Here is a 25,827-nt window from a genome sequence, read left to right on the forward strand (position 1 = left end):
TTTTCACCAGTCAGCTAATGTCAGAGCAGATCTTTATTTACAGGTCTATTGGGAACTAAAACTGTAGATCATTAGTTTGGTAGATACACAGCTTTTAACAAGGTGGCATGTGAGACAGAAAACTGAAAACCAATTATATTTGATCAGAAAATGACAGTCTATACTATAAATGATGTTATTGAGTCCCTTCCTGTTTGGTCATTAGTTAATACTGCGCTGCCAAACAGAAGTGAAGCTGTAACGCTGAGTGTAAACTAGAGAACTATATACCGTTTTTAAAGTGGAAATTCAACACAATACAAACAGCTTTTGCTGGTAATATAGAGAATTATTTATTGAATACAATTGTTTATAAAGAAACACGAATACAAGACATATTGTCAAATAAATGTATGTTTATTGTTAAATGTGTCTTTATTTTAACACTGATTGTTTTTCAAAAAGCTGTTGACACTTGGGAGAATACAGAAAGTATTTCGATTTAACAAAAGACATGTTTTAAGATATGAAAATAATCTGCATTAAAGGAACAGTGTGTAACATTTTGGGGGATCTATTAGCAGAAATGGTATATGATATTCATACCTATGTTTCATTAGTGTGTATTCAACCGAAACTAAGAATTGTGTTTTTGTTAGCTTAGAATGAGCCCTTCATATTTATATAGGGAGGTAGTGTTATTATGGTATGGATGGCCTCTGAGCGAGGTGAATGGCGTTACCACTGTTTTACACTCGGCAGCTCACATTACCGCAGTCTTGGAAAGGGAGAAGTGAGCAGAGGGGTATTCAGTTGGTTGCAATCTGCAACCACACCACTAGATGCCGCCAAATCCTACACACTGTACCTTTAAGTAATACTTTGTTTGATGTGTTTTTTTAACAACCCCAACATTTTTTTTGGATGCCCAAATCTAATCTCAGATTTAATTTTTAGAAGCTTTGTGTCTTCAGCAGATGAATGTGAAACCGCCTCCTGTCTAGCTGCGCATACATCATTCTGCACAGTCAAGGTCAAACATCCTTTTCTGAGTAGAGGGGTGCTTTTAATGAAATGCAGTATGATGCAAGATATTAAGTTTGCAATCAGTGTTGGAAATTACCTTTTTTGTCCACCTGCCACTGTGGCTGGTAGTTTTTCGAAATCTACCAGCCACTCAATAGATTACCGTCGGTATTTTTGGCTGGTGAGTGAAGCAAATCTAGCACCCACTTGCATATTTTACCAGCATGTGGCTGTTGCTAATTTCCAACCCTGGTTGCAATCAGTCATGCTGATGAAAGCATTATTATTATCTTTTTGTTTCTCAAATACACATAGGTTTCCATACTTCAAGTACCATTGAATAAAGTTTCATGGTGTCACTTCATTCCTCTGAAGAATTGAAAAATCATGTTTCACCATGTTTTCAACAGTCTAAGCTATCTTTTAAAATTCTTAATTATATTCAAAAAAGCATCATTATAGGATAAAAACAGGAAAAACACATAAAATGGCTTTAAAGTGGCTTGCAGTGAACACTTATATCATCCATCACTTAAACACAATCTAGCCAGTTAGAATCGAGTATTCATAAAGGCCTTAGACACTGGTAGAAGCTTGACATATGCTCGTCCCCATGAGTGCTGTAAAGGGCAGACAAGCTTGTCCCATAATTTTAACTGCAATGCTCAGTGTAACTTTATTTAGGCATAGCCAAGGGAAGTCAACTGAGCACTCTCCAGCCATGCCCTACTTCAAATTTATACATCATACACCTCCACCAGGGAGCTGCTCAGGACGACCACAATCTTCTACTATTGGCCACTGAGCTGAGGGTTAAATGCCCTTTTCAAGGACAGTAAGTGTCAGAAATAGTGCAGAGCAAAAAGGCATAATTTTAGCACAGACTGCAGACCAGACTTTGAGCTGACAAAGAATTTGGCCCGAAGGAATTCTTAGCAGATATCTGTAAAGGAAGACAAAGCTGCCCTGACGGTGTTATTACAGCCTCAGAAACAGCAGCAGAGTGAGACTACATGCTCCTCTCTGCTCTAGTGCAGGTTAGGCCTTGTAGCTGGTCCTGGTCCCGGTTGGTCCCGGTCCTGGTCCCGGCCCCTTCTAGTGACGCGATCATTCACCATATTATGTAGTCGCTTCTGCCAGGCTGACTGACCATCCAAACGAAGCCTCTTCGCTGAAGGACCATCATCTTCCTCCTCCTCCCCTTCTCCCTCGTCCTCCTCTTCTCTATCCAGTGGCACCGCATAGCCTCGCCTGTTGGGTGACCTGCCCGTCCTGATCATGTTATTGATCTCACGCAGACGCTGTGGAAACAGGAGGGATATTTGTAGCAATATTTAACTGTTTGACTTAATCACTCAATCATGATGAAATCAATTATTTAGTTCTGTTAAAAGCGTTAAAGGTACAGTGTGTAGGATTTGGCGGCATCTAGCGGTGAGGTTGCAGATTGCAACCAAATGAAACTTCTCTCGTGTGCCAAGCTTGTAGAACTACGGTGGCCAATGCGAAAATATGGAAATGCAAATGGCCCTATCTAGAGCCAGTGTTTGGTTTGTCCATTCTGGGCTACTGTAGAAACATGGCGGCCGGCTTTGGAGCCACTCTGCATGTAGATGTAAACGGCTCATTCTAACGAAAACACGATTCTTATTTTCAGGTGATTATACACTAAAGAAAACATACTAATTAATATAAGCTATCCATATCTGTGTTACACATTGGACCTTTTTAATTCATGAAAATGTATATATATTCTATACTATACTGTATATTCTATCTACACTGTGCACAAATTGAATTTTTATTGGTAATTTGATCACTAAAAAGGTTGTCCACAGACCTCTGGGGGGCTTGAGTTGAAGTAGTAGCAGAGTCCGGGTGTACGGATGGAAGTGGTTTCCGTGTCGTACGGTGAAATGGTGATGGAGTGGCTGCTGGACGTCCGCTGTCTGCGAGGAGATGCTTTCCACTGTCGGGGGTATGGAGACAAAGGAGGAGTGTCTCCCTACACAAGACACAGCATGCGTTAGAAAATCCCATCGTAAGAGATGAAGTGATCAGTATATTACAACATTTTACACATCCATCAATGGGATTTTGATATTTTGTGACCTTCTTGTTCTGTTTGTCAAGATTCAGACTTGAAATGCTTCACTTACTACAGAGGTTGGGGCAAACTGCTCGGCAAAGTGCTGCATCTTAGTCGTGTAGATCTGGTTGTAAAAGTGAATAAGATTGCCCCTGTCCTCCTGAGAAGTTCCTGGATAATGTGTCGATGGTGTGTTGGGGGTCGGGAATCTGACGCCGTGGTCTCCATTATCTGTAATCAACAATGTAATAAATGGTCGCTTCTCGTTGTGGAATTACAGCACATTGTCTCCTCTTCCACTACTGATATAATGCAGGTAATATATTGTGAGTTATTGTGGTAACTTGATGTGTTAAATTTTTTTATACAATGAGTCATAGCTACAATGTAGCACTCCAGCTCCTTAATACTTGACTTGTGGCTGACCCTGGATGTGCTGCCTGCCTAAAGGGCTTCGGTTAAAGGGAGCATGGTGGTGGTGGAGCATGATGGCAGCCAAATGAAAAAATTCTCTAACATGATGCTGGTGATGATCTCATGTGGGTGTGTCCAGCTGAGGATATATATATAATGTTTACTCGTATGCAGGAAGTGTTTCATTTGGACTAACAGGATGCATCTGTCTTTGCAAAGTCAAAGCATGTCTTATCTAATATTTAAATTAGCATTGTAATGCCTCCAGGCTGGCGACAGGCGTTATGTTTTCGGGTTATCCGTCCGTCCGTCCGTACGAAAGTAGTTTGTCCGTCCCATTCTTGTGAACTTGATATCTCAGTAACGCCTAGAGGGAATTTCTTCAAATTTGCACAAACTCAAGGATGAACTGATTAGACTTTGGAGGTCAAGGTCACTGTGACCTCACAAAACACAATTTTTGGCCATAACTCAATTCATATGCTCATTATGACAATTTCACACAAATGTCTAAAAGGATCAAATGAAGTGATTACGGACATGGATGTAACTGCAACTTGACTGATTGGCAGAGGCATACAACTGCGAGCCAGTAATATGTGTATTACATCACACTGTATCATAATGTCCCATATCAACCTTATACACCAATTCATCTCTGGGTAAATGAGAGGAAGTTCTAACTCTTATTTGTCCTGCATGAAGATGAGTGTTTTTTTTATTACTAAAGGGTTTCTTACTGTTGTTTCCAGTGAGAGAATTTTCTGTATCTCTTCCGGACATCCGCACATTTTTGCAGACCTGAGAACAAAAAATATCTGTGTTCATAACTATTGAACTAATATAGCCATAACACAAAACCCTCAAATACACTTTAAATATGCTAAACATCTAAACATGTTAAACATCTTAAGTAACACATCTTATGTTTGAATTATCCATTTTTTTTTTAAAAGCAAATCAGCTTCCTGAGCTGATCGTAACAGTGACTTCAGGTCTATGTATCAATCCCACTGTTTTGTTTATATTTTGTTTATGGGTCAAAGATGTCAAGCAGGAGTAATCTTAAAAAAAAGAAAAAAGAAACTTACACTTTTGCTGGCAAATGGCTGAGACTTGTAGCACCTCATTATGTGTTTGAATGGTATCTCCCCCTTGGTAATCTGTAAAAGCAATGCCAGAAGTTAATAATTGATTATTAAGTGTTGTTACAGTTCATGCCAAAATCTGAATGGAGTCAAACTAGCCGTCTTCCCTGGAAGAAATAAATAATAAATAAATAAAATGCAAGTGTCATTTACTGCATCAGGTCAACATACCACACTAGTCAGACAAATTCAAAGTGTAAAATGGTAAACTATAATTTAACCTTTAAAAACATGTTCAGTTCTTCACCTACAGTGATAATATCCCCTAGACACTGACATCGCTGCAAACCAGCATGTTTACCTCTATCAGGTCTATCAAAACCCACCTTAGATATGACGTAGATGGCGCACAGGAGCAGTTGGTCCAGATGACGGTCTACCATGATGTCAGTGCAGTGGACCAGAGAGTACTCAAAACAGGTCCAGATCTTCAGCCGCCGCTCATCAGAAATGTCCAGTGTGGAACACAGCGCCCTCAGACGCTTACCCATCAAGCTGTAAACCTGAGCCAAAGAAGAAATCATCACCACACTACAAATATCATCATCTCCAAATATTCCAAAATAACTTCCCCTGAGAAATGATTATATTCCCATGTGACAGTGTTATAGTACATAAATATAGTATAGCATATAGAGATAATAGATGGTAAAATACTTTGGTCATTGACTCATCTGGACATAAGCTAAACAGAGTACAGGATACGATGTAGTGTGTTACTAACTCATGCATCATTTTAATCATCTTTAATGTAAAAAATATCAAATTACAAACATTAGCTGGCTTTTTTTGTCTTGATAGAAATGTTAAATGGTGATTGTAAATGTGGCTCCAAATAACAGTTATTATTACACTTAGGGAGAATGTTATTGTGTAGATTAAGTGACCTGGCGAGCAAACAGATGGAGGGAGTTGCTTCTCCGAGGCCTGTTTACAGCTGATGGGGAACGCTGTTGGTCAGTGCTGGCAGACGGTTCAGCTCCCACACTCAGATCCGCTGGCAAAACCAGTCAATCCATAATAAGAATACTGCAGTCCGTTTGCAATTGAGGAGTGTATCAAATTGAGTAATTTATCAAATGGTATAGAATTACAATAATGTGATTAAAACAAGCTTTAATACACTGCGTTTGTACCTCCTGGTTGGTTTCTGTCAGGTTGAAAGTCCGTTCTCTTTGGATCTTCAAGCTGTGTAGGAAGCATCACCTGCGTATGACACAAAGCCCTCATTAAAGCCATGTTTGTATGAAGAGACACTGCACTGCTTCGGATGTTTTGACTAAGGTCCATCATTCAATCAGTAGACATTTTTTTTAATCATATTTCTAATTTAATCTTTCGCAGAAATTGTCACCGGCATCACCTTGGAAGAACCTCGAGTATTAAATCTCGGATAACTCATGGAGCCAGGTAAAATGTTTTTGTGTTATTGCCAACCTGTTGGCAGGAAGGCAGATGGCCCTCGTTGGCTCTGATTTCTTCCCACAACGGTGAGTCGCTGGTCCAGGCCAAGCTCCCCAGAATTTTCTCCTCCACTTGGGCGAGGTGTCTGACCACAGTGCCAGGCAGGCCCACTGCTACCCGCAACACTGCAACCCGCAACACCGGCTCAATCACCTGTCAGACCATAGGAAAACAAAATAGCGAACGGGAGGTATCCTCAAAGTTAGAGGTGGTGTGGGTGTTGCTTTGGTTTAAATCTCAAACCAGATAGGAAACTATCTGGAACAAACACTGAATTGACGTCTATATTGGGTAATGCACACCATGTCTGTGCACATTCTCTTATATCATGGACATTTATTAAATGGCATACATTTTTCATTGAATGTCCGTGAATGTGGAAACACACCTTCAGGAAGTGGTATGGTGCCAGTTTTAAGATCTGAGTGAGCAGAGGGAAGTCATATGATAGACGGCTTGATGATATGGTAATCTCCAGACAACAGGCCACCAGACAGCACTGGAAAGGCTCAATCTCCAAGATGTGCTGCGAGAAACACATGCACAAAATGTAAAAAATTAAAAGATCAAAACTTTAATTTTTAAAAAAGGCTCTTGAAGGACAAAAACATACAGTATAACAATTCTGTATCACTCAGTGACCGTTCATTCAGTGCCCCTAGTGTGCAGAAAAGGTGTTTGTCAGACACTACCAGTTCCACTTGAGGCCACATGAGGGCAGTACACTCACCGAGATGTCACCAATTCCCCGCCTCTTCCTCTCTTCACTGATGAGGTTCTCCAGGATCCTGTAATACCAGATCCCGGCTTCACAGCAGCACTTTACTGCCAAATCTGTGAAGGCAATACCACTAGGATTATATGTGACATGTATCAACAACAAGGGCTTCATTCCAGCATTTGATACCTGTGATTAAAACACAGCCAGCTCTCCAATCATGTAGGGATTTAAAATACTGTAGGAGGCCAGACAGGAGTTCCCTGCTGTGCTCAAAGACACGATGTTGCTTCTCATGGAACCAGTGAATATTAAAAATGTGGACAGATTTGTCTCCAACTAATCCAGTAACCCTGTGAAGGCCGTAATCATCAGTCCTCCAGAAATATTATACATTAGGTAACAGTGTTTCTTTAAATTTGAATGAAACCCCAACATTAAAGTTACTATTGCATCCCCTGGTCCCATTATTTTAGGATCCTTTAATATGTTATTATACCGTTGGTGTTCTCATTTCCTCCGTTGTCCCTGTGGTGTTGCAGAAATGTGTGCAGCATACATCTCAGTCTCGTTTTGATCGCCTCGGTTGGATCTCTGGAGCAGGCCCTAAATCAGAGGAGGCATAGTTGTTAGTATAGTGGTTAAATGAACGATAATTGTTGGCTGGAAAACATCTGAAAAGTAAATAAAATGCAACACATAGTGAAACAGTCCTTTTTCTCAATGTAAACCTGTGTGCTTTTTACCGATACACCACTTAAATACAGGGAGTAGCCCTTGTTATATTTATGTTAAGTGTCAACACTCTTTTGAGATTCCATACAAACAAAACAACCACTGTATGAGTAATGCTGTGAGACTTCAGCGCTAACCTGAACATAGCGATCAGACGGTCACTGGGGCCAAACCTTGGCCGTCCCTGGTTACCCTGAGGCCCGGTTGCCATGGTGACATCCACACTCGCACAGGATGAGAGTCAGAGCAGGAATGAGCGCCTAAACAAGGAAAAGAACATTAGAACCACAGAGAGGCAATTTAGGGAGCTTAAAAACCTTGCATTGCAGTACAATCGGTGATCAACGTAAGTCAGTCAACCACTAAATAAATACAATTTGTAAAATGTCATATTTTCATAGTTCAGTTTTTTTGCTACTATTTAAACAAAATGTACAAAACCATGTAGTGGTTGTTACTTCTTGTAACCAAGTCACTGGCCCAGCCAATAAATAACCATAGCATGAAACTCCTTATAAACGACTTTTACATTTCTCTTTGTGTACAAATAAATTAGTTGTGTACAGATATTATTTAGTAAATTGTACAGCTGCTGGTGTTTTTTTCAACTTTGGACGGAGCTAGGATTGCTGATTCCCCTGTTTCCAGTTTGTATGCTAAAATAATCCTCTAGCTTCATATTTAGCATACAGAAATTATTGATATCAATCTTCTCATTAAAAGGCAATTGTGATGAGTCACATGTGTTGCTGCATATCTCAGATAGGAAAACTTCCCAAACATGAACTACTGTTCCACCCTGGCAGCTGGCAACTTTGATGTACCATTGACAAGTTTATTTAATTAGTCGGTTAGAGAATGGTGACCATGGTGAATCAGAAATGGAAGAAAAACAAATATCGTAGCTGTCTGTGGGCATCCAGAGCTACAACAGGACATTTGTACAGAAACCGGATGAAACTCTGTGTATAAATGTCTGTGTATAAACCACAGACTGTCTATGGTTTATACACAACAACGTTATACATATAAACAACAGCGTTGCTGCCGTATTTATGCTTCGATGACATTATCTTGGGTCTTGATCGAGCAGCTGCATAGCCTGGCACTGATCGATCCTAACTTCATTGAGAAAACAAGCAATTTAAAAGTTGTTTGATTTGTCGTCTTACAGAAAGCATGAATTCATACTTTTAACTGACCGATGATCACAGGTTTTCAGAGGCCATGCGTCATCTCCAACACCACCCTTCAACTTGTAATGAGGTATTTTTACATCATTGTAGACCTGTTGGTACTTTTACTTTGAATACTCTTCCTCCACCGGTAGAGGCCCTTTCTACTTCACCCACTTCAGTCTGAATCTGAGACTCTGTTCCTCTAATCATTCCCACATGTGCTGTTTATCATTCTGGGTTACTGTCCTCACTGAGTCAGACAGACCTCAGTGTACAGTATCTGCAGATGGCATGTGTTGATACCAAAGGGCGTAATTTACGAGGAGGGCACACTTTCTCAGAAGGCAGTATTGGACCTCTCCACTTTTTACATTATATTAGAACAAAAAAATAAAACTAGGAGAAACTACACGCACTAGGACCAACAGTGCTCACTCAAGCTGCGAGTCTCTTTCCGACTCCCCCTCCCTTCTCCTCTCCTCTCATGCAGTAAGACAAACCGATTCAGCCAGCCAGCAGGAAATGTTACGTTAGCAATTTCCAACTCCCCCAAACTACAGCAGATGGAGGATGTAAGACTTTTTTTTCAGAAGAATAATGTCTTCTGACACAATTCATATTAAGTTAGCTAACATAACATTACAAATATTCATAGTGAGATCTTGTTAGAATATTAATCACTTTTCAGACATTTTCGTGTAGAAAAGGGCATTGTTGAGTTGCTGTTGTGTCATACGAGCATAGTCAGTCCACCACTGTGCCCCTTCACTCAACACATTCATAACCTTTTTTTCTTTCTTTTCTTAACAATTTTTTGGAAATAATTTATTGTGTTTGTAACTCAGTAGGGAACAGCTGCCTCATGAACCTGCTTCATAAAGATGTATGGAGGACAAAAGATACAATTAATATGCCTTCCTCAAAGCTACCAGATTACATTGGAAAAGCACAGTCATTAGGATAAGTATTAATTAATTAGCAACAAAATAAATGGAACTTACTATCGGGGCCGTCACGTGATGCAAAATTTGCCCAAAACTTTTTATGGTTTACGGTAATTAATCTATGCGTGTGAAACATGTTCAGCCCAGTTTTAATTTACAGCACATGGTGCTCCTATTTCTGTTATTGCCTCACATTACCAACTGCTTGAGTACTGTAATGTTGCTCTTGGAAGCAGAATCATCTAATTTTATGAGTAAGAAATATGCCAGTAATGGCATACCAGTTTACTCGGTGATTTAAAGATTTGTGGTCCGAAATTAACACCCGCCAAGCACCAAATTTGGGTAGATTTTCAGTTTGGCGAGTAAATCTCAGAAGACTGTCTACCACACTGGTAAACCTTTGTACCAAAATAGACATAGTCTAAATAGACACAGAGTCTCTACTGCGTTTACAATGAATATACTCTCCTCAAAGCTACATGTACCAGACTCGATTGAAAAACACAGTAATTAGGGTTAAAATGAACAACAAAATAAATTTAAATGAAATGAAAGATAATTTATCAGTGCAAATATTCACTTTTTATTTCATGCACCAAGGTTGGTTTGAATGTGTGCAACATGGTTCAACTTTATTAATCCAACTCAAAATTCTGATGACTTTATTTAAGTAGAGTGGTGTTTACAAGGTCTGCGGGAACTATGGAAGAGTATTCAGGTTCGTCCAAATACTTTCCAGTGTTAATGCTAACTATATAAATATATAACTATAAACTCTATAAAAGTGTGTTATTGTTGTATGATTTTTACTTTAACTGTCAGTTGTGTTGCATGTTAAGACAGGTGATTTTATTTGTCACACACTTGTAGATATGCAGCCTCCATGGATGACATCTGGGAAGAAGAGGAACGTTACACAGACCAACTGAGAGAAACTTCTCTGTGCTGAAGCTCTGAGGTAGGATATTTGTTTCTCATTACCAGCTGCATTGTGTTTAATATTGTTGAATATTGAAAACATACAACATATTTTAAATTCAGTGGCCTCTTTAACTTTGTTATGAACTTCTTGAAAATTCATGAAATTATAGGATATGGTCTCTAATAGATGTGGACATTCAGATATCATTCAGTGTGATTTACACTTCCTGAGAATATTATTGTCTCTGATGTCCAGAACTTCAGAATACCTGAAGCTGAAATCACAGCCCATTTAAGGAGCTCCTTTATCTTCTTTGTTGGTTCTCAGAGAAAAGACACGAGGTGTTTGGGGGAGGAGCAGCAGACTGTGTGGAGACGAGGAATATCAAGATGAGGAGAGGTGGACCTGAAAAACTCTACCGTCTATACACGGCTGAAGACTGCAACAGTCAGATGACGTGATTTTTATATTTGAATGATTGTGTGTCTGTAATGTGTTTTTTTACGCCTCCGTCCTCCAGAAAACGCTGGAGGAGCAGCTGGAGAACCACAGGGAGGCTGATGGGAAACAGCTCAGCAGCCTCCAAGAAGAGATCTAAAACAAGCAGAGGATGCTGGACGAACTCAAAGTAAGGAACACCAGTTAAGCAAAATATTGTCTTGATACTTTCATTATTGTTTCATTGGGTAAAGTATGCCATAAAAAAATCATAAAACATAGTATAGTATGTCATAAGAAAGTCATAAAAAAGTCATACTATAGTATGCCATAAAAATGTCATTAAAATGTCATCGTATAGTATGCCATAAAAAATGTGATAGTATACAATGCCATAAAATATGTCAGTGTAGCATTCCATAAAAATGTCATTAAAATGTCATAGTATAGTATTTCATAAAAATTGTTATAGAATAGTAGGCCATAAAAATGTCAGTATAGTAGGCCATAAAAATGTCATGTCATACAATATTATGCTATAAAATCTCATAGTATAATCTCCTAGTACAGTATATGCCATTAAAAATGACATAAAAAGTGTCATAGTATAATATGCTCTTAAAAAAACATAGTATATCATAAAAATAACAATGTAAGGAATGAATGTCATAGTATAGTATGCCATAAAAATGTCATTAAAAAATGACATAATAAATAATATATTATGTCATAAAAATATCATAGTATACTGTCATAAAAATGCCATAGAAAATGTTACAGCGTAGTATGCCCTCAAAATGCTCAAAAAATGTCATAGTATAGCTTGCCATAAAAATATCCTAAAATAGTATGCCATGAAAATGTCATAAACATGTATAGTATGTCATTAAAGTCCTAAAAAAAGTCATAGTATGTTATAAATTAACATAAAAGTGTCATAGTATGCCATAAATGAGTCATAATAATGTCATAGAAAAATCCATTGCATAGTATGCCATAAAAATAATGTATGTCATAAGTCATGCAAAATGTCATAAAAAAATATACTATTATAGGTCATAAAAATGTCAGTCAAGTAAATTTTATTTGTATAGCCCAATATTACAAATTTCCCTCAAGGGGCTTTACAATCTGTCCAGCATACGGAAGCCTTTGTCCTACAGTATGACCCTCTTACTGGATGAGGAATAAATGAAAGAAACCTCAGACAGTGCAACTGACGGATCCCTCCAACAGGATGGACAGACAAGAGATATAGTGTGTACGGAGTAATAACACGTAATAAAAATACAACATAGACAAGCCATATGACAAAATTGATACATTTAATGTGAACATAATATGAAGAGATGGATCCAGGAGGATGTCAAGCAGCTTCCAGGCATCACCAAACAGTCTGAGCAACACAACCTCCTCTCCACCATGTAACCTAGAGAGAGGACAATATATCAGTTTTTAGTTCACAGTTGCTTTGGTAATGTAAACCAAATCATAGTATAGTATGCCATAAAAATGTCATAAAGTGTCATAGTACAGTATGTCGTTGAATGCGCGTCAGCAGGTCTGTGTTATATACAGTACGTAATCTGATCTCACTCCCTCTTTGTCTCATTGCATTTCTCGCATTCACAACTAGCGCTCCTTGTTTTTTGTCGTGGTGGCCCAAATTGCATTCAGATATATTTTTAGCGGTGGCGCTGCACTGCTGTTGAATACATATGTGTATAGTGGGTAACACTGTTAGAATCAGGCAACCTTCTCAATAGCCGAGCACGGGTCCAAGACAAGTGCAAGACTTAAAAAATGGACTGAGTACTACAGCCCTGTTATGCCATACTATACTATTTTTTTTTTATGACATTTCCAAGGCAATCTATACTATGACATTTTATAGCATAATGTAATGTAACATTTTTTATAACATACAGTGCATACTATATTTTATTATTTTTTGTTATTTTGTATTTTTGTTACTTTTTATGGAATGTTATACTATGACACTGTTCATACACTATGACTTTTTATGAATTCTTTTATGACATACTATATTATTTTCATGGCATACCATACTGACATTTCTTAATGACATACTGTACTATGACACTTTTTATGGTAAACTAATGCTCATTCTCTCTTTCGCTCGTTGATCCTCTCTCGCTCGTTCATTCTTTCTCGCTCACTCACTCTCTCGTTTGCTCATTTTCGCTCGCTCAGTCTCTTGCTCGCTCATCCTCTCGCTCGCTCATTCTCTCTCGCTCCCTCATTTTTGCTCATACTTGCTCACTCTCATTCTCGCTTGCTCATTCACTCACTCGTTGATGCTCGCTCGCTCGCTCACTCACTCTCGCTCATTTTCGCTCGATCATTCACTCCTGCTGTCTCTCTCGCTAATTCATTCACTCCCGCTGTCTCTCTCGCTCTCACTCACTCACTCTCTCGCTAGCTCGCTCATTTTCTGTCGCTCGCCCATTTTCTTGCTCATTCTCGCTCGCTCCCCTCTGTCTCTTGCTCGCTCATTCTCGCTTGCTCGCTCATTCTTGCTCGCTCTCTCGCTCACTCACTCATTTTCACTTACTCTCTCTCTTGCACGTTCTCTTTCTCGCTCACTCATTTTCTCTAATTCTCGCTCGCTCACTCTCTTGCTTACTCATTTTCTCTCGCTCGCTCATCCTCTTGCCCTCTCACTCTCTCTCTTGCTCACTAGCTCGCTCACTCTCTCATTCGCTCACTCTCTCTCTTGCTCGCTTATTTTCTCTCGCTCTTTCTTGCTCACTCGCTCGCTCATTCTCGCTGGCTTGCGCTCTCTCTCGCTCACTCACTCTCTCCCTCGCTCATTCTCTCACTTTCCTCTCATTCGCTCATTTTCTCCTGCTCGCTCTCTTGCTCACTAATTTTCTCTCATTCTCTCTCGCTTGCTCATCTGCTCGCTCCCTCTCTCTCGTTCACTCATTTTTGCTCGCTCACTCTCTTGCTCATTTTTGCTCGTTAAAATAGCATGTCATAGTCGTAAAATGTCATGAAAACATGTCATACTGTATGCCACAAAAATGCCATAGTGTAATAGGCCATTAAAAATCTAGAATACCATAAATAAATAATATAGTAGGACTATATCATAATATGCCATAACATCTAGTATGACATAAAAGTGTCATAGTATGGTATGCCATCAAAAAATACAGAGCGACGTCTCTGACCCGCCAAGTTTAATCCTTTGGGCAGACGGGCAAAACGAGTAATGCAGTATATTACTCTTCTACTCTAGACTGCAGCTGCAACATGCAGAAAAGTTTTTCGCTGGCTGATAGATTAGAAAGCACTTAATTTGATATGCAGCAGAGTTTTCTACGAGCGGAGCACGCATTTTAAACGTCAATATCTCAGGCAATCTTGTTCATTTAATTGTGGGAAGCCAAAATCGTGATCGCGATTAATATTCAATTAGTTGTGCAGCCTTGAATGTGCTGCAAATTCTTATGTATTCCTTTTCTTTTCTCCCCAGATGAGTGCAGAGTTCTCGACCCACACTGAGGAGGACCGTTTACTTATTCCACATCTTTGTTCTCTACTGTATGAACATACTCTATATATCCTACCTACCCGTAGTCAAACAAAAAGTAACTACAGCTGCTTGATTGGTCCGAAATGAATCCAAAAATAAAACTGAATAATATTTGTGAATTCATCCAGCTAATGTAGACTTTTGAAGCTCAATCATTGGTTGTTTCTTAGAGCAATGCTCTCGTGGACTTGACTCCTACATTTATGTATTTAACTTTTTAAAGCAAAAATGTCTGATCTTCTGTACTGAAGATTTTTTAACTCTTGGGACATTTTCAACACTGGTATGAACATAAAACTCTCAACAGTCACCTGATGTTAAAGTCTATCAACTGAACCCTGACTGAATAAAAAGTGAAATATTTGTCTTTGTTAAGTGCACGGGTTCTTTTCATTTCATACTGTAGTACTCCAGTGTTGACTTAATAAAATTATTATGCAGATCATTTGGATGTCCGTATTTTTGTATATTCTTTTGAAGAATTTGTATGAATGTTTTGTTGAGGAAAAAATCTGGACAATACTGTCATTTTTTATGATATATTATACTATGACTTTTGTAACTGAAAATGTTTAAGGCATACCATACTATGATATTTTTATGACATGATACACTGACTATTACATTTTTATTTGACATTTTGTGACATACTACACTGGCATTTGTTACAACATAGTATATTATTCATTTTTAATGGCATACTATTCTATGACTGACTTTTATCGACTATATTTTTTATGATATACTAAACTCATTTATGACATTATTTTTATGGCATACTAAACTGACATTTGTTGTGAAATACTATAGTATTACTTTTTATGGCATTTTTTATAATGTAGTTTATTATTAATTCTTAATGGCATACTATACTGTGACTTCATGACTTTATTTGACAAACTATACTGACTTTTTTTCAACATACTATACGATGCAATTTTTTATGGCATACTAAACTGACATTTGTTATGAAATACTACTGTATACTGACATTTGTTACATTTTATATATGTGTGTAAATATATATTAATATTAATATATATATATATTTATATATAAATATATTAATATATATATATATTAATATATAAATATATTAATATATATTAATATATAAATATATTAATATATAAATATATTAATATATATATATATTAATATATATATAAATATTAATATATATATAAATATTAATATATAAATATTAATATATATAAAATAAATATTAATATATATATAAATATTAATATATATAAATATTAATATATACAAAATGTTTCAAACTGCCTTTACATGTTTGTTAAGGCATCATGTAGTCTATCTCCAGTGTTGGAAATTAACGTTTGTGTCTACCTGCCACTGTTGGCTGCTGGATTCCAAACTCTAGCAGACACTCAATAGATACCTATTGTTATTTTGGCAGACACACTTTCATATTTTACTGTTTACTGTTACTAATTTCCAACTCTGTCTATCTCTCGTCATCACAATAAAGTAGCTCCAACTGCACTGATGAAGAATCAACCTATATGTTGCTCACCTGGCTGTTGAAGACAATCAGCAGTTTCTCTCAGACTCTTCCGTGTGTCGTCCTGGTTGTTGTTGTTCAGCTCGCTGGACACATCCAAACAGGTATCGGTGCTCTCGTCAAAGCTCAAGTAAATTCTTCTTTTGAGTCCATGTAATCCGCAGAACTTTCCTCGTAGTCATGTTGTGTTTGTTGATATTGTTGTTGGCACAGGAGTTCACTAAATAGCGTTTCCACATGTCGTTTTCATCAAGGTGCAACAACAACTTTCGCCCGTGTTGCAAAAGCCAATAGTCGCAAAAGGACCGTAGTTCCTCCCAGCCCAGGTACCTCATGCATGGAGGTGTGCAAGCCACGCGCAGGTGCATTGATTGATTGGAGCGAGCAGCGGCGCGTGTGGAGCGTGACGTCACTCTGCGTAAAAGAATAGGTGCGTCTATTTGCTGTATATCTATAAGTGACAATTTGACCCCATTACACGTGTTTTGATCAATTTTATTTTAGTATTTTAATAATTTGGAGTCAAATAAGGTGAATATTTTTTTTATTGTTGGTCTAATCCCAGGTTTGTTACAACATAGTATATTTTTCATTTTTAATGGCATACTATACTGTGACTTTTTTATAACATACAATAATATTAATTATTTATGGCATACTGTAGTATTATTTTTTATGGCATACTTAACTATGACTTTTTTATGACATGCTATATTATTAATTTTTTGACATACTATACTGTACATACATACTTTGCACTTGTGTAACAGATATGTCTTTAACAAAGCATCACTTATTTCCAGCATATTCATCTTGAGTTAAACAGCTGCTTTTTCTCCTAAAGAAGCACAGTAGGCCTGACAGTGTCCGGACTGTCTGTATATTGTAGGTCTAGATGCTAGTCATTTTTATACTCTGTTTATCTACAGTCCCTATTTATCATATACCGGACTATATTGTGCTATCTAATATGATAATAATTTAGGCAACATTTACAAAAGGATTAGACACTTCTGAAGACTGAAATGTGTTTTTCACCCACTCCACCATCCCAGCAAAGATTGCGTCATGCAGTAGGTCGATTAAAGTTTATCAGCTGGGCATGTGGCAACTGTTGGATAATGTAAGAGCTTGTCCAAACATAATAAAATGAAATTATATTTCATTTAGTTTGCTAATAGCTCAATAGTGTATTGAACTGGGAATAATAACAAATAGAGACTGTGCAAACAAGATTTAAAAACAGCTGCGTTCACAGCTGGCGGTACCGTGAGGAGATCGGCTTATTAACGTGGTGTGTTAGATTTTTTTAAAGGCTGAAAACAGAGCCATCAGGAGGTGCAGAAGTCTAGTTATCTCCCAGAACACTTGAATTACAATATGCTGAAAGGTTATTATGGCATTTTTGCCAAATGATGAAAAAAAAAAGATGAAAAACATTCTGACTATTGCCACTTTAAGTCACACTATTCTCAGATGCAACACTTTGCTTCAAATACTGAAATGAGAGTATATAGGCTATTTATAGGCTATATTATGTCACATGATTTCTTCATTAGTAAAAAAAAAAAACATATTTTCTGACTCATTTCCAAAGCTCCTGCTTTCAGACCAGAAATATCTCAATAGCAAGACAGCACCCACAACTAATAGGGATTTACAGGAATTGGGAAGCATCGCTATGCACACAGCTACTCTTTCATATGAATCATAGCCTGTGGTATTCATGCAGACCTCCAGGCCCTGACCACTCATTATCTGATTTAAAATGCCCTGATTTCTCAAGAATGTTTCGTTAATCCTCCTTCGACAACAGATGGGTTAATGTGCCGCGAGTCCCAGAATAAAAGAAAATAAGAAAGTCACTCAACAGCAAAACAGAAAAGTATTAAACCGGACTGAAACACACACAAAAGTAGCTTAGTTTAACTCAAAAACTCCAACTCTAAAACATTTTGTTGCTACATGCTTCATTATCTTCCTCATTAATGATGTAGGACAACTTGTCTATGAATTACTAGATGGAAAGAAACAGCTTTCCACATAATGTTGTCCAATGCTGCACGTTTGTTTGGTGTTTTTCTTTTTTCTGGTAACTCCTTAATAAATCAGATATCAATTTACACGCTGAGAAATGCAGAATATGTTGCCATTTGCGATGGGTAACACCCGTATCCTGTTTTTCCTCACTGACAGAAGCTTCATCAAAATAGGCCTTCTTACTTTCACTTTCAGACACATGCTGAACATTTAAATGTGACTTACTGAGTCAATGCTTTTTTTATGATCAATACAACTTTATTGTTAGTGCATTAAGGCCTGGCTGCAATAAAGCCATTTAAAATAGTGAATTATTAACTGTAGCGTGTCACTCTGAACTGCAATAACTCATGGAGAAGTGGATGATAAGTGTTTTATTTTGCTTGTCAGCTGACTTGTCATGCAATATGTCATCCATGTCATCTAAAGCTGAACTTCTGACTTAAAAACAAGAAAACTTTAGTCATAAAGAGGGTCGTAGTCACTTACCAGTGTCGTTTGTTTTGGGTTTCAAGATCCAGATTGAGGGTCGTCTGATCTAAGAGTCCCCTGTATGTCTCTCTATGTCCAGCTGGTAGCAGAGGAGTGGTGCTGCATGGCTCAGAGCAGTCAACCTGCTGCTCTGCACATTGAGGAAGTTCAGATCATTGGCCTCGCTCAGACAAGCCCCAACTTGTCACTTGGGTCTTGTTGCTATGAGAAGCAATGAACAGTTGTGGAAGTAACCAACACAGGACACTGAGCGCCACCAAGAGGAGGCATGGAGGACCTACAGTAGAGAGGAAAACCAGTGCAACTGTTTATGCACTGACGTCTGGCCCAAACACCGTATGTAAGCATGTGGTTAAGAGAAGAAAACAAGTTTGATGGACCTTTCTTCCAACAGTAGTATGAATGATAAAAACTTACCAATATAATGTGCAAAACACTGTTGGTAACATCAACCAATTGTGTATTTAAGATTTAATGGATCACCAACAATGAAACCACTTACTACTTATGCACTGAATGCAGCATTACAATAGCTATAATTACTGAGAGAACCACGTACTGTAGCGCTCCTTTTTTTCTACTTGCACTGTGAATATTGATGTTAGTAAACCCTGTTTTCGGATTTGTAATTGTCACACTTTGATAAAAAAAAACATTTACATCTATGTCTGTCCAAAGTGTCATCACTTCATCATTTTATCATCGTCATTATTAGCATATGACTTATTGAGTTACGGCCAAAAACGCGTTTTGTGAGGTCACAGTGACCTCGACCTTTGACCACCAAAGTCTAATCAGTACAACCTTGAGTCAAAGTGGACGTTTGCGCCAGATGTAAGGAAATTCCCTCGAGGCGTTCCTGAGATATCACGAAAATGGGACAGATGTGAGGTCACAGTGACCTTGACCTTTGACCTCCAAAATCTAATCCGTTCAACCTCGGGTCCAGGTGGAACGTTTGTGCCAAATTTGAAGAAATTCCCTCAATGTGCTCTCGTTCACGAGAACGAGACGGACGGACAACCCGAAAACATAATCAAATACATTTTTTTAAAATGAACCATTTCAACTTAAAAAAGTAGGAAAAAACATGCATCATGGTTCAGTTACCTTAATTTAAGCAAGTGCAATTTATTTTCTGTCACTGGAGTTTTATGTATATAAAAGCTTTAGAAGTGCTTTCATCTAAGTTCATAAGAAAATACTTTTCTGAGCCTTCTCCCACTGGCCTGAACGCTGCCACTGAATCTGCTCTGAGTGCCAGGGCAGAAAAAAATTAGAGCAAAACAATAACAACATGTGAGGAAGACAAGTGCCATAAATAACTCCACCGATGACTTCTTGAATAAGGCCCCCAGACAAAGCAAAGGCACACTTAATTGATAGTCAGAAGAATATGTTTAATAAAAATAATTAAACCTCAATTTCCTCTATAGAACTTCATAGAAAGTAATCCAATAAATTACAAATGACTTTTAAGACGTGTTTTTCCTGCACTACATAAAGAATTATTTTGACTACACAGACCACAACTTGCAAATATTACAACTGTCCAATGAAAAAAAGAAAGAAAAAAAGACAACTGACCAGGGTGACATTTAGGATATTATCAAGCTTGAAAATCAAAATACAAAACCAATGATGCTAGCTTTGTCATCTCAGTGATTACATGGATGAAAAAGAAAAACCCTCCCTGTACAGCAGTAGTGTTTTGTCATTCCTCTTGCATATTGGTCATCGTTTAACTTGTATTTAACGCAGATTCAATACTGCCTCTCTAGCACTAGCAGTGCTTTGGGAGTCCTTGTACAGTACAACCTAGAAAAAAAAAAAAAAACTTAAAAAGACAAAATGAAAGCAAAAAGTCCAATCTTATGTCTACCACTTTTTGTGTCCTAAAGAGGCTCAGCACAGTCATCAACCCATCGCTGTGTCGTTAGATCAATCACCTACAGCAGAAGTAGCAATGGCTGGGTGTTTGCATAAGGGCACTACGAGTTTAAAGAGAGCAGAGGTGCAGATATACAAAATGACAGTGGCATGTTTAAGTCCATTGCTCAGACATAGAAAAATACTCGTACTGTTAGTAATAATATAAAAAGAAAAAATGCGATTTGCATTGCAAGCAAAAAACCCATGACGAGGTCTATACATGACAGGCATACAAGGAAATCACTTTAAAGCAACATTATTTAGAAATCAATACGAGTCTTCAGTCTTTGTGTTCGGACCGCGGGGCCGCTCGTGGTTTCAGCCACTACAGAACAATGCTACAGCAATACTTGAGAACTAAACAGACCGAGTTGACTCAGCGGGGCTCTGTTGTACCCAGTCCAAACAAAAGCCTCACCTCAGATATAAGAACTTTTGAGACGTGTATCTAACAGTCCGCTGTGTAACAGCAGTCCTAGAGCGAGCACTGTTTTTGCGCCAGAGAGAATTACAAAAAGGTACTTGAGTGAACTCCAGTGTTTACGTGTATCCCGGTTACGGCTGAGCATGTGCGGGGACGATGACGACAAAAAGCACAAAGCGTGGACACGGAGCAGAAATATTGGTTGTCAGACAGAATCGAATGAGAGCGTGAGGTACAGGATAAGGGCACTTCTACATCTAGCCGAAGCTCCATTCAACAGCAGAACAGAGTCGAGACAACGTGAAATACACACAACCAAACTCCCAGCGACACAAGCTGCTATTATTTAGCCCTTCCTGAAGCAAACCCGTCTGGCACTGCGTACAATGTAATACTCAATCAAAGACTACAATCTTAGCGAGGATTTGAACTATTTTGTGCTTGTGCCGTGTAAGACTTTGGTAGACAGGCGGTCATGCAACACAGAATCCAAAAGGACTGTAATTTCCTCCTAATGAGATGTGTTTGAAGGTCAACAACACTTTAGTTTTCTACTGGTCGTAGCTTTGCAAGGCCCCCTCCTTAATACACAACATTCAGACTGGAAAGTTCTGGAAGCAGGAGATACCAGGTGAGAGGAGTCCAGCCAAAGAAAACAACACAGTGGAAGCTCTCAGTAAAAAAATGTGGCCTCTGACGCACACATTCCAGCAGAAACAAGGACATAACGTACATGGACAGCAAGAAAACACACCCATGCACATATACATCTGCACAGTGAAGCCAATCCATCTAGCACGGTTGAGGTAAGATGCAGTCAAATATGCCGGGGCTGTAATAATAATATCCATGTCATCTATAATCCTGAATTCCTCTTCTACGCAGAGACCACAAATCAGGACCTCCAAGGGTCAAAGGGCAGTTTTTGGCACACAGTTAAAGGTTGTTTTCTGTCCCCACCCCCACAGCTCAAGGAGTTTATTAGACTCTGACACTGTAGTTAAAATCAACAGATGTGCAAGCGAACGTGTATGCCGACTGTGAGTAGCTAAAGTGCGCCTTGGACATGTTGAGACATGTTTGTAAGGTGATGGTGATGAGGAGTTTCGAAAATTAGATATGACAAATTATACCTTTAAAAGGAAATGACAGCAGATAATTGACTTATGATCCATTTTGACAGATTTAAGCCGGAAAAAATAATACTTCCCCAGATTTCCCCCCCCTAATCAAAGAGATATTAAAGCGGGAGCTTCAGGTAATTCGGTTAAATCAAAAATGATGTGAACTAACGCAGAAATGAACTCAACGTGATAGTGACAGGTAAGTGAGGCGGCGTGACTTATGCACTGGCGTGGAACATGGCAGACAGAGAATCTACAGCTTCAGTGACATTCATTAGCTGCCCAAGTTATTGCTGACATATCCAACGTATGATCTGCAAAGCATAAGTGTCAACGAACCTGTAAAAGTACCGACTATTTACACGAGAAAGTGTTTGTCAAGTGTCATTCCCCCCCAACCCCCGACAATCAAAATATATTAATAGTACAGCTCAACGAGCATGTTGATGTAGTTTCACTTTTTTAATAAAATTAAATCCTGACATAATTACAATAATGCCGTTTTTTTGTTGCAATTGTACATAATTGTGGTTCACAGAGTTCAGAATTCTACTAAAGTCTGACATGCAAAATGTCTCAAAACAAGACTGTACCTTGTGAACAAACACTGAAATTTTATTTCAGTTCTTTTTAAGTCAGTTTTTCCTGTTTGTTTTTTTTATAAGGTTTTTGTAGTCTTTATTACACAACATTTTAGTTAGTTCTTGTATTTACATGTAAAGAAATCGTAACGTAAGTGCTGGAAAATCCATATATATGTGAATATATGTATACATTTCTAGGCGATACATAAATAAATTTATAATTATATATTCATAGGTTCAGTCCTAATCACTGGAGTCTGAATCGTCTGATGAAGAAGAGCTCCCAGACTCTGATGAAGATGACTCAGCTTTCCCCGAACCTTCAGGACCACTGTTCTCCTTTTGTTCCGCTGAGTCCTCTTCGTCTTCTTCTTCGTCTTCTAATGCCTCGTCGTCCTCTTCTCCGTCCCTCTCTGCCGCTAGCCGCTCCATCTCCCCTGGCGACGATTGGGCGACGGCAGGCGGAGGAGGACGAGCGGGAGGAAGGGTGGGGTCACTGTTTGAGCTCTGCGGCTGTGTGGCAGACACAGGGAGGTTAAGGCCTGGAGTGAGAAGCATCCCTGGGTAAAGCATACTGGAGAGTAACAAGGGGTTAAGAGACAGTGGGTGACTGGAGGCTGCGGAGGCAGCTGAAGCACTTTGTGGGGCGGTGGCAGAGGAAGTGGAGCTGGAAGTGGAGGAAGGAGTCGTGTTCGACCCCTCTGTCCTTTCTCCTTTGGTGTCTGAGGTGTGAGAGGGGGCTTTAGAGGCAGACGGCTCTCCCGCTGCACTGCTGGAGGTTCCCTTTGTCTTCTCCTCGAAGCCTCCCGCGCCCTCCAGAGCGGGCTTCCCGAGCAAGCTGCTCATGCCGAGCAGGTTTGGCAATCCGCCCATACCAGACAGCATCATGGGAAACATGGCAGCTAAGTTGCTCGCGGCCAGGTTGCTAGCGTCGGACGGCAGCCCCATCAGGCCCGCGGTGAGCTGCAGGGACTGTAAGCTCTGGAGGTTTTGCTGGAAGGCCTGCAGGCTGGTCAGGTCCATTCCAGAGAGGAGGCCGTTGGCCAGCAGCGGATTCAGGCCCAGGGTTGCTGGGTTGGGCGCTGATGCAGCTGCTGCTGCCGCCGCCGCCGCCTTGGCCAGAGGATTCTTAGGTCGACGTCCACGCCGGCTCACCTCCTCAGGAACGATGGGTCCCGTCAGGATCCTGTCAAACATGCTCTCTGGGAGGTAACCCTGGAGAAAACGTGGATGATATATGCAGAGTTAGTACTTTTACACGTAATAACAGCGGGGTAAACACACACATATTCATTGCCAGTTTATTAGATACACCTAGCGAAAACTAATGTGGTTTAATACAACTAATCCTACATTCATGAAGGTCATAATGCTCAGTTTTTGTTGAAACTGTCAAACCTGACTGATATAAAAGATTAGAAACATATCTCAGTAAAATGCAATTCAATAGCACCACAAATTAGAACCTTCAAAAGGATCATAAAGTTAAATCAACACCTCTCTAAAGCAGGTTATGACCTCCATGAAAGGATTTGTTTCTGGGCAGTTGTATTAGACTACATTCATTTAGGCTAATACCAGTACCTAATAAACTGGCAACTGACTGTATATCAGCACTGTTAAAAGTGGCCTCTCTTGATGTAACATAGTTCTGGTGAAAGTTTGGATCTGATGAGTGTGGTACTTTGTGACTCACCGACTGCTTGACAACATCAGCCCATTCAGGTGGGACTCCGTACTCGGGGTTCTCCTGAAGGAACCGGCACAGATCCTTCAGAGGAGGAGCAAAGGCCCCACCAACCTGCAGGAAAGGAATACATATTTTACAATTAGGAAACATGCAGTCATCTCTGGTGCGTAAATAACACTCACATTCAAATATCACTTCCTTCACAACCTTGTTTAAAAGGCATCAGTAGTATCCGATTTTCATTATAGTAAGAAATGTCCATCATTTGGACAATGTGAAAGTTACAGAATGCAGTCTGTCAAAATAATTATTCACAGAGCTAAAACCCAGTTCTTTTGAAGGGAAATTATTGGCCATTAATGGCATCATTTGTGATTATGATTTTGTTTACTTGTACTGTACAATACCACACACGAACACACCTTGCGTGCATTCCTCCTGTTGATGATCTGGACCCTTTCCTCTCCGGTCAGGCTGTTCACGTCAATCTTGTTGGGGTTCCTGCAGCGGTGCCTCTTCTGCTTGGGCCGACCGTCCTGGAAGTGGAACTGCATCTGCATCTTATTTACACCCTGGACATGAAACGGAAAAAAGAGTCACGTTGACAGAAAATGTCTACGAAAAGTCTTTTTTTGGTGAACTTTCCAGTAACGTTATACGTTATATAGACATAAAATGGACTCACCGGGATAAAGGCTCCTGTGTCTGCCACAAAGCCAGGGTGCTCTGCTAGCCATTGCTCTATATCTTTCCTCTTGGGAGCGTCATCCCCAGCGAGCCGGGTGCCGTCTTTGAGGTTGATGACAGGGACCCTGGTGTCAGTGTCTTCGGGAACCTGACTGGAGCTCTGGCTGAAGCCTGCCACAGGGGCCACAGCCATGCCCACCTGGCCGATACCGCCCCACCCTGGAGGCACCTGGAGATACATGAGTACAAAATGGTTTATATTATTTACATCACAGCTTTGTGGTACCACAAACCAGTATTATCACACACAAGCTCCTAAGATAACTGCTTACCTGTTCAGGAACAGCAGGGACTCTACTCCTGTTCATGAAGAGCAGGTCCATCCCCTCCACGTTCTTCCTCCTTCCCCTCCGCCTCTTAACCACTGGCTGGCCATCTAGTACTCCGTTCAGCCTCATCTGACCAGTAAGACCTGGAGGCACTGCAGAAGAAGAAGCACCCTGTTAGATGTGAACTACTGTGTCAAGTTTTGCCTAATTTAAAGTGAAACGATGAGTTACATTTGTCTTAAATATTAGGCACATTCTCTTTCAGACTTAAATGATCTTTTCAGGACTTTCACCTCTACTTACTGTTAGGTATTTTTATGATAAGTTCAGGTGATATATTTCAGACTGAACACACCCTTTGTGTAAACAAAGCCAGT

The 25,827-nt window shown here is 39.3% G+C and overlaps 2 protein-coding genes and 1 long non-coding RNA gene across 16 annotated transcripts in view; 1 reads left to right on the plus strand and 2 right to left on the minus strand.

Moving 5' to 3' along the window:
* Positions 1-11,011, plus strand: part of LOC141752399 (uncharacterized) — a 100,431-nt gene extending 89,420 nt beyond the window's left edge. For 2 of the 3 annotated variants that reach the window (XR_012590233.1, XR_012590232.1), the window contains 2 exons: positions 10,569-10,656; positions 10,948-11,011. This is a non-coding gene — a long non-coding RNA (uncharacterized LOC141752399). Of the gene's footprint in view, positions 1-10,335; positions 10,417-10,568; positions 10,657-10,947 lie in introns of those variants that run through there. The other variant, XR_012590234.1, reaches the window with a different exon arrangement.
* On the minus strand, positions 378-18,847 carry LOC141752388 (retinoblastoma-like protein 2). Its single transcript, XM_074610296.1, has 14 exons — positions 18,678-18,847; positions 7,711-7,833; positions 7,338-7,444; positions 6,851-6,954; positions 6,509-6,646; positions 6,094-6,273; positions 5,793-5,862; positions 5,544-5,653; positions 4,983-5,159; positions 4,600-4,671; positions 4,249-4,309; positions 3,165-3,325; positions 2,846-3,010; positions 378-2,306 (listed from the first exon to the last, which is right to left on the minus strand). The coding sequence occupies exons 2-14, from the start codon at positions 7,782-7,784 to the stop codon at positions 2,034-2,036; spliced, it is 1,692 nt and encodes a 563-aa protein (XP_074466397.1). The 5' UTR covers positions 7,785-7,833; positions 18,678-18,847; the 3' UTR covers positions 378-2,033.
* Positions 18,848-20,059: 1,212 nt separating this feature from the next.
* chd9 (chromodomain helicase DNA binding protein 9) overlaps positions 20,060-25,827 on the minus strand; it is an 84,470-nt gene continuing 78,702 nt past the window's right edge. For all 12 annotated transcript variants that reach the window (XM_074610204.1, XM_074610192.1, XM_074610201.1 and 9 more), the window contains 5 exons: positions 25,454-25,602; positions 25,120-25,350; positions 24,857-25,006; positions 24,441-24,545; positions 20,060-23,959 (listed from right to left, as the gene is read on the minus strand). In XM_074610204.1, coding sequence (XP_074466305.1) covers positions 22,988-23,959; positions 24,441-24,545; positions 24,857-25,006; positions 25,120-25,350; positions 25,454-25,602 — 1,607 coding nt within the window. In that variant the 3' untranslated portion in view covers positions 20,060-22,987. The remainder of the gene's footprint in view (positions 23,960-24,440; positions 24,546-24,856; positions 25,007-25,119; positions 25,351-25,453; positions 25,603-25,827) is intronic.

The sequence above is a fragment of the Sebastes fasciatus genome, chromosome 2 (assembly GCF_043250625.1).
Source record: "Sebastes fasciatus isolate fSebFas1 chromosome 2, fSebFas1.pri, whole genome shotgun sequence".
Taxonomy (NCBI): Eukaryota; Metazoa; Chordata; class Actinopteri; order Perciformes; family Sebastidae; genus Sebastes; species Sebastes fasciatus.

What these genes read in the sequence shown, in the direction of transcription:
- LOC141752388 (XM_074610296.1), bottom strand. Translation starts at nt 7,784, where the DNA reads ATGGCAACCGGGCCTCAGGGTAACCAGGGACGGCCAAGGTTTGGCCCC. An exon ending in GGGGAATTGGTGACATCTCG is followed by an intron (nt 6,647 to 6,850) that starts GTGAGTGTACTG and finishes TGTTTCTCGCAG; the next exon opens with CACATCTTGGAGATTGAGCC. An exon ending in TCAACTCAAGCCCCCCAGAG is followed by an intron (nt 2,307 to 2,845) that starts GTCTGTGGACAA and finishes CTGTTTCCACAG; the next exon opens with CGTCTGCGTGAGATCAATAA.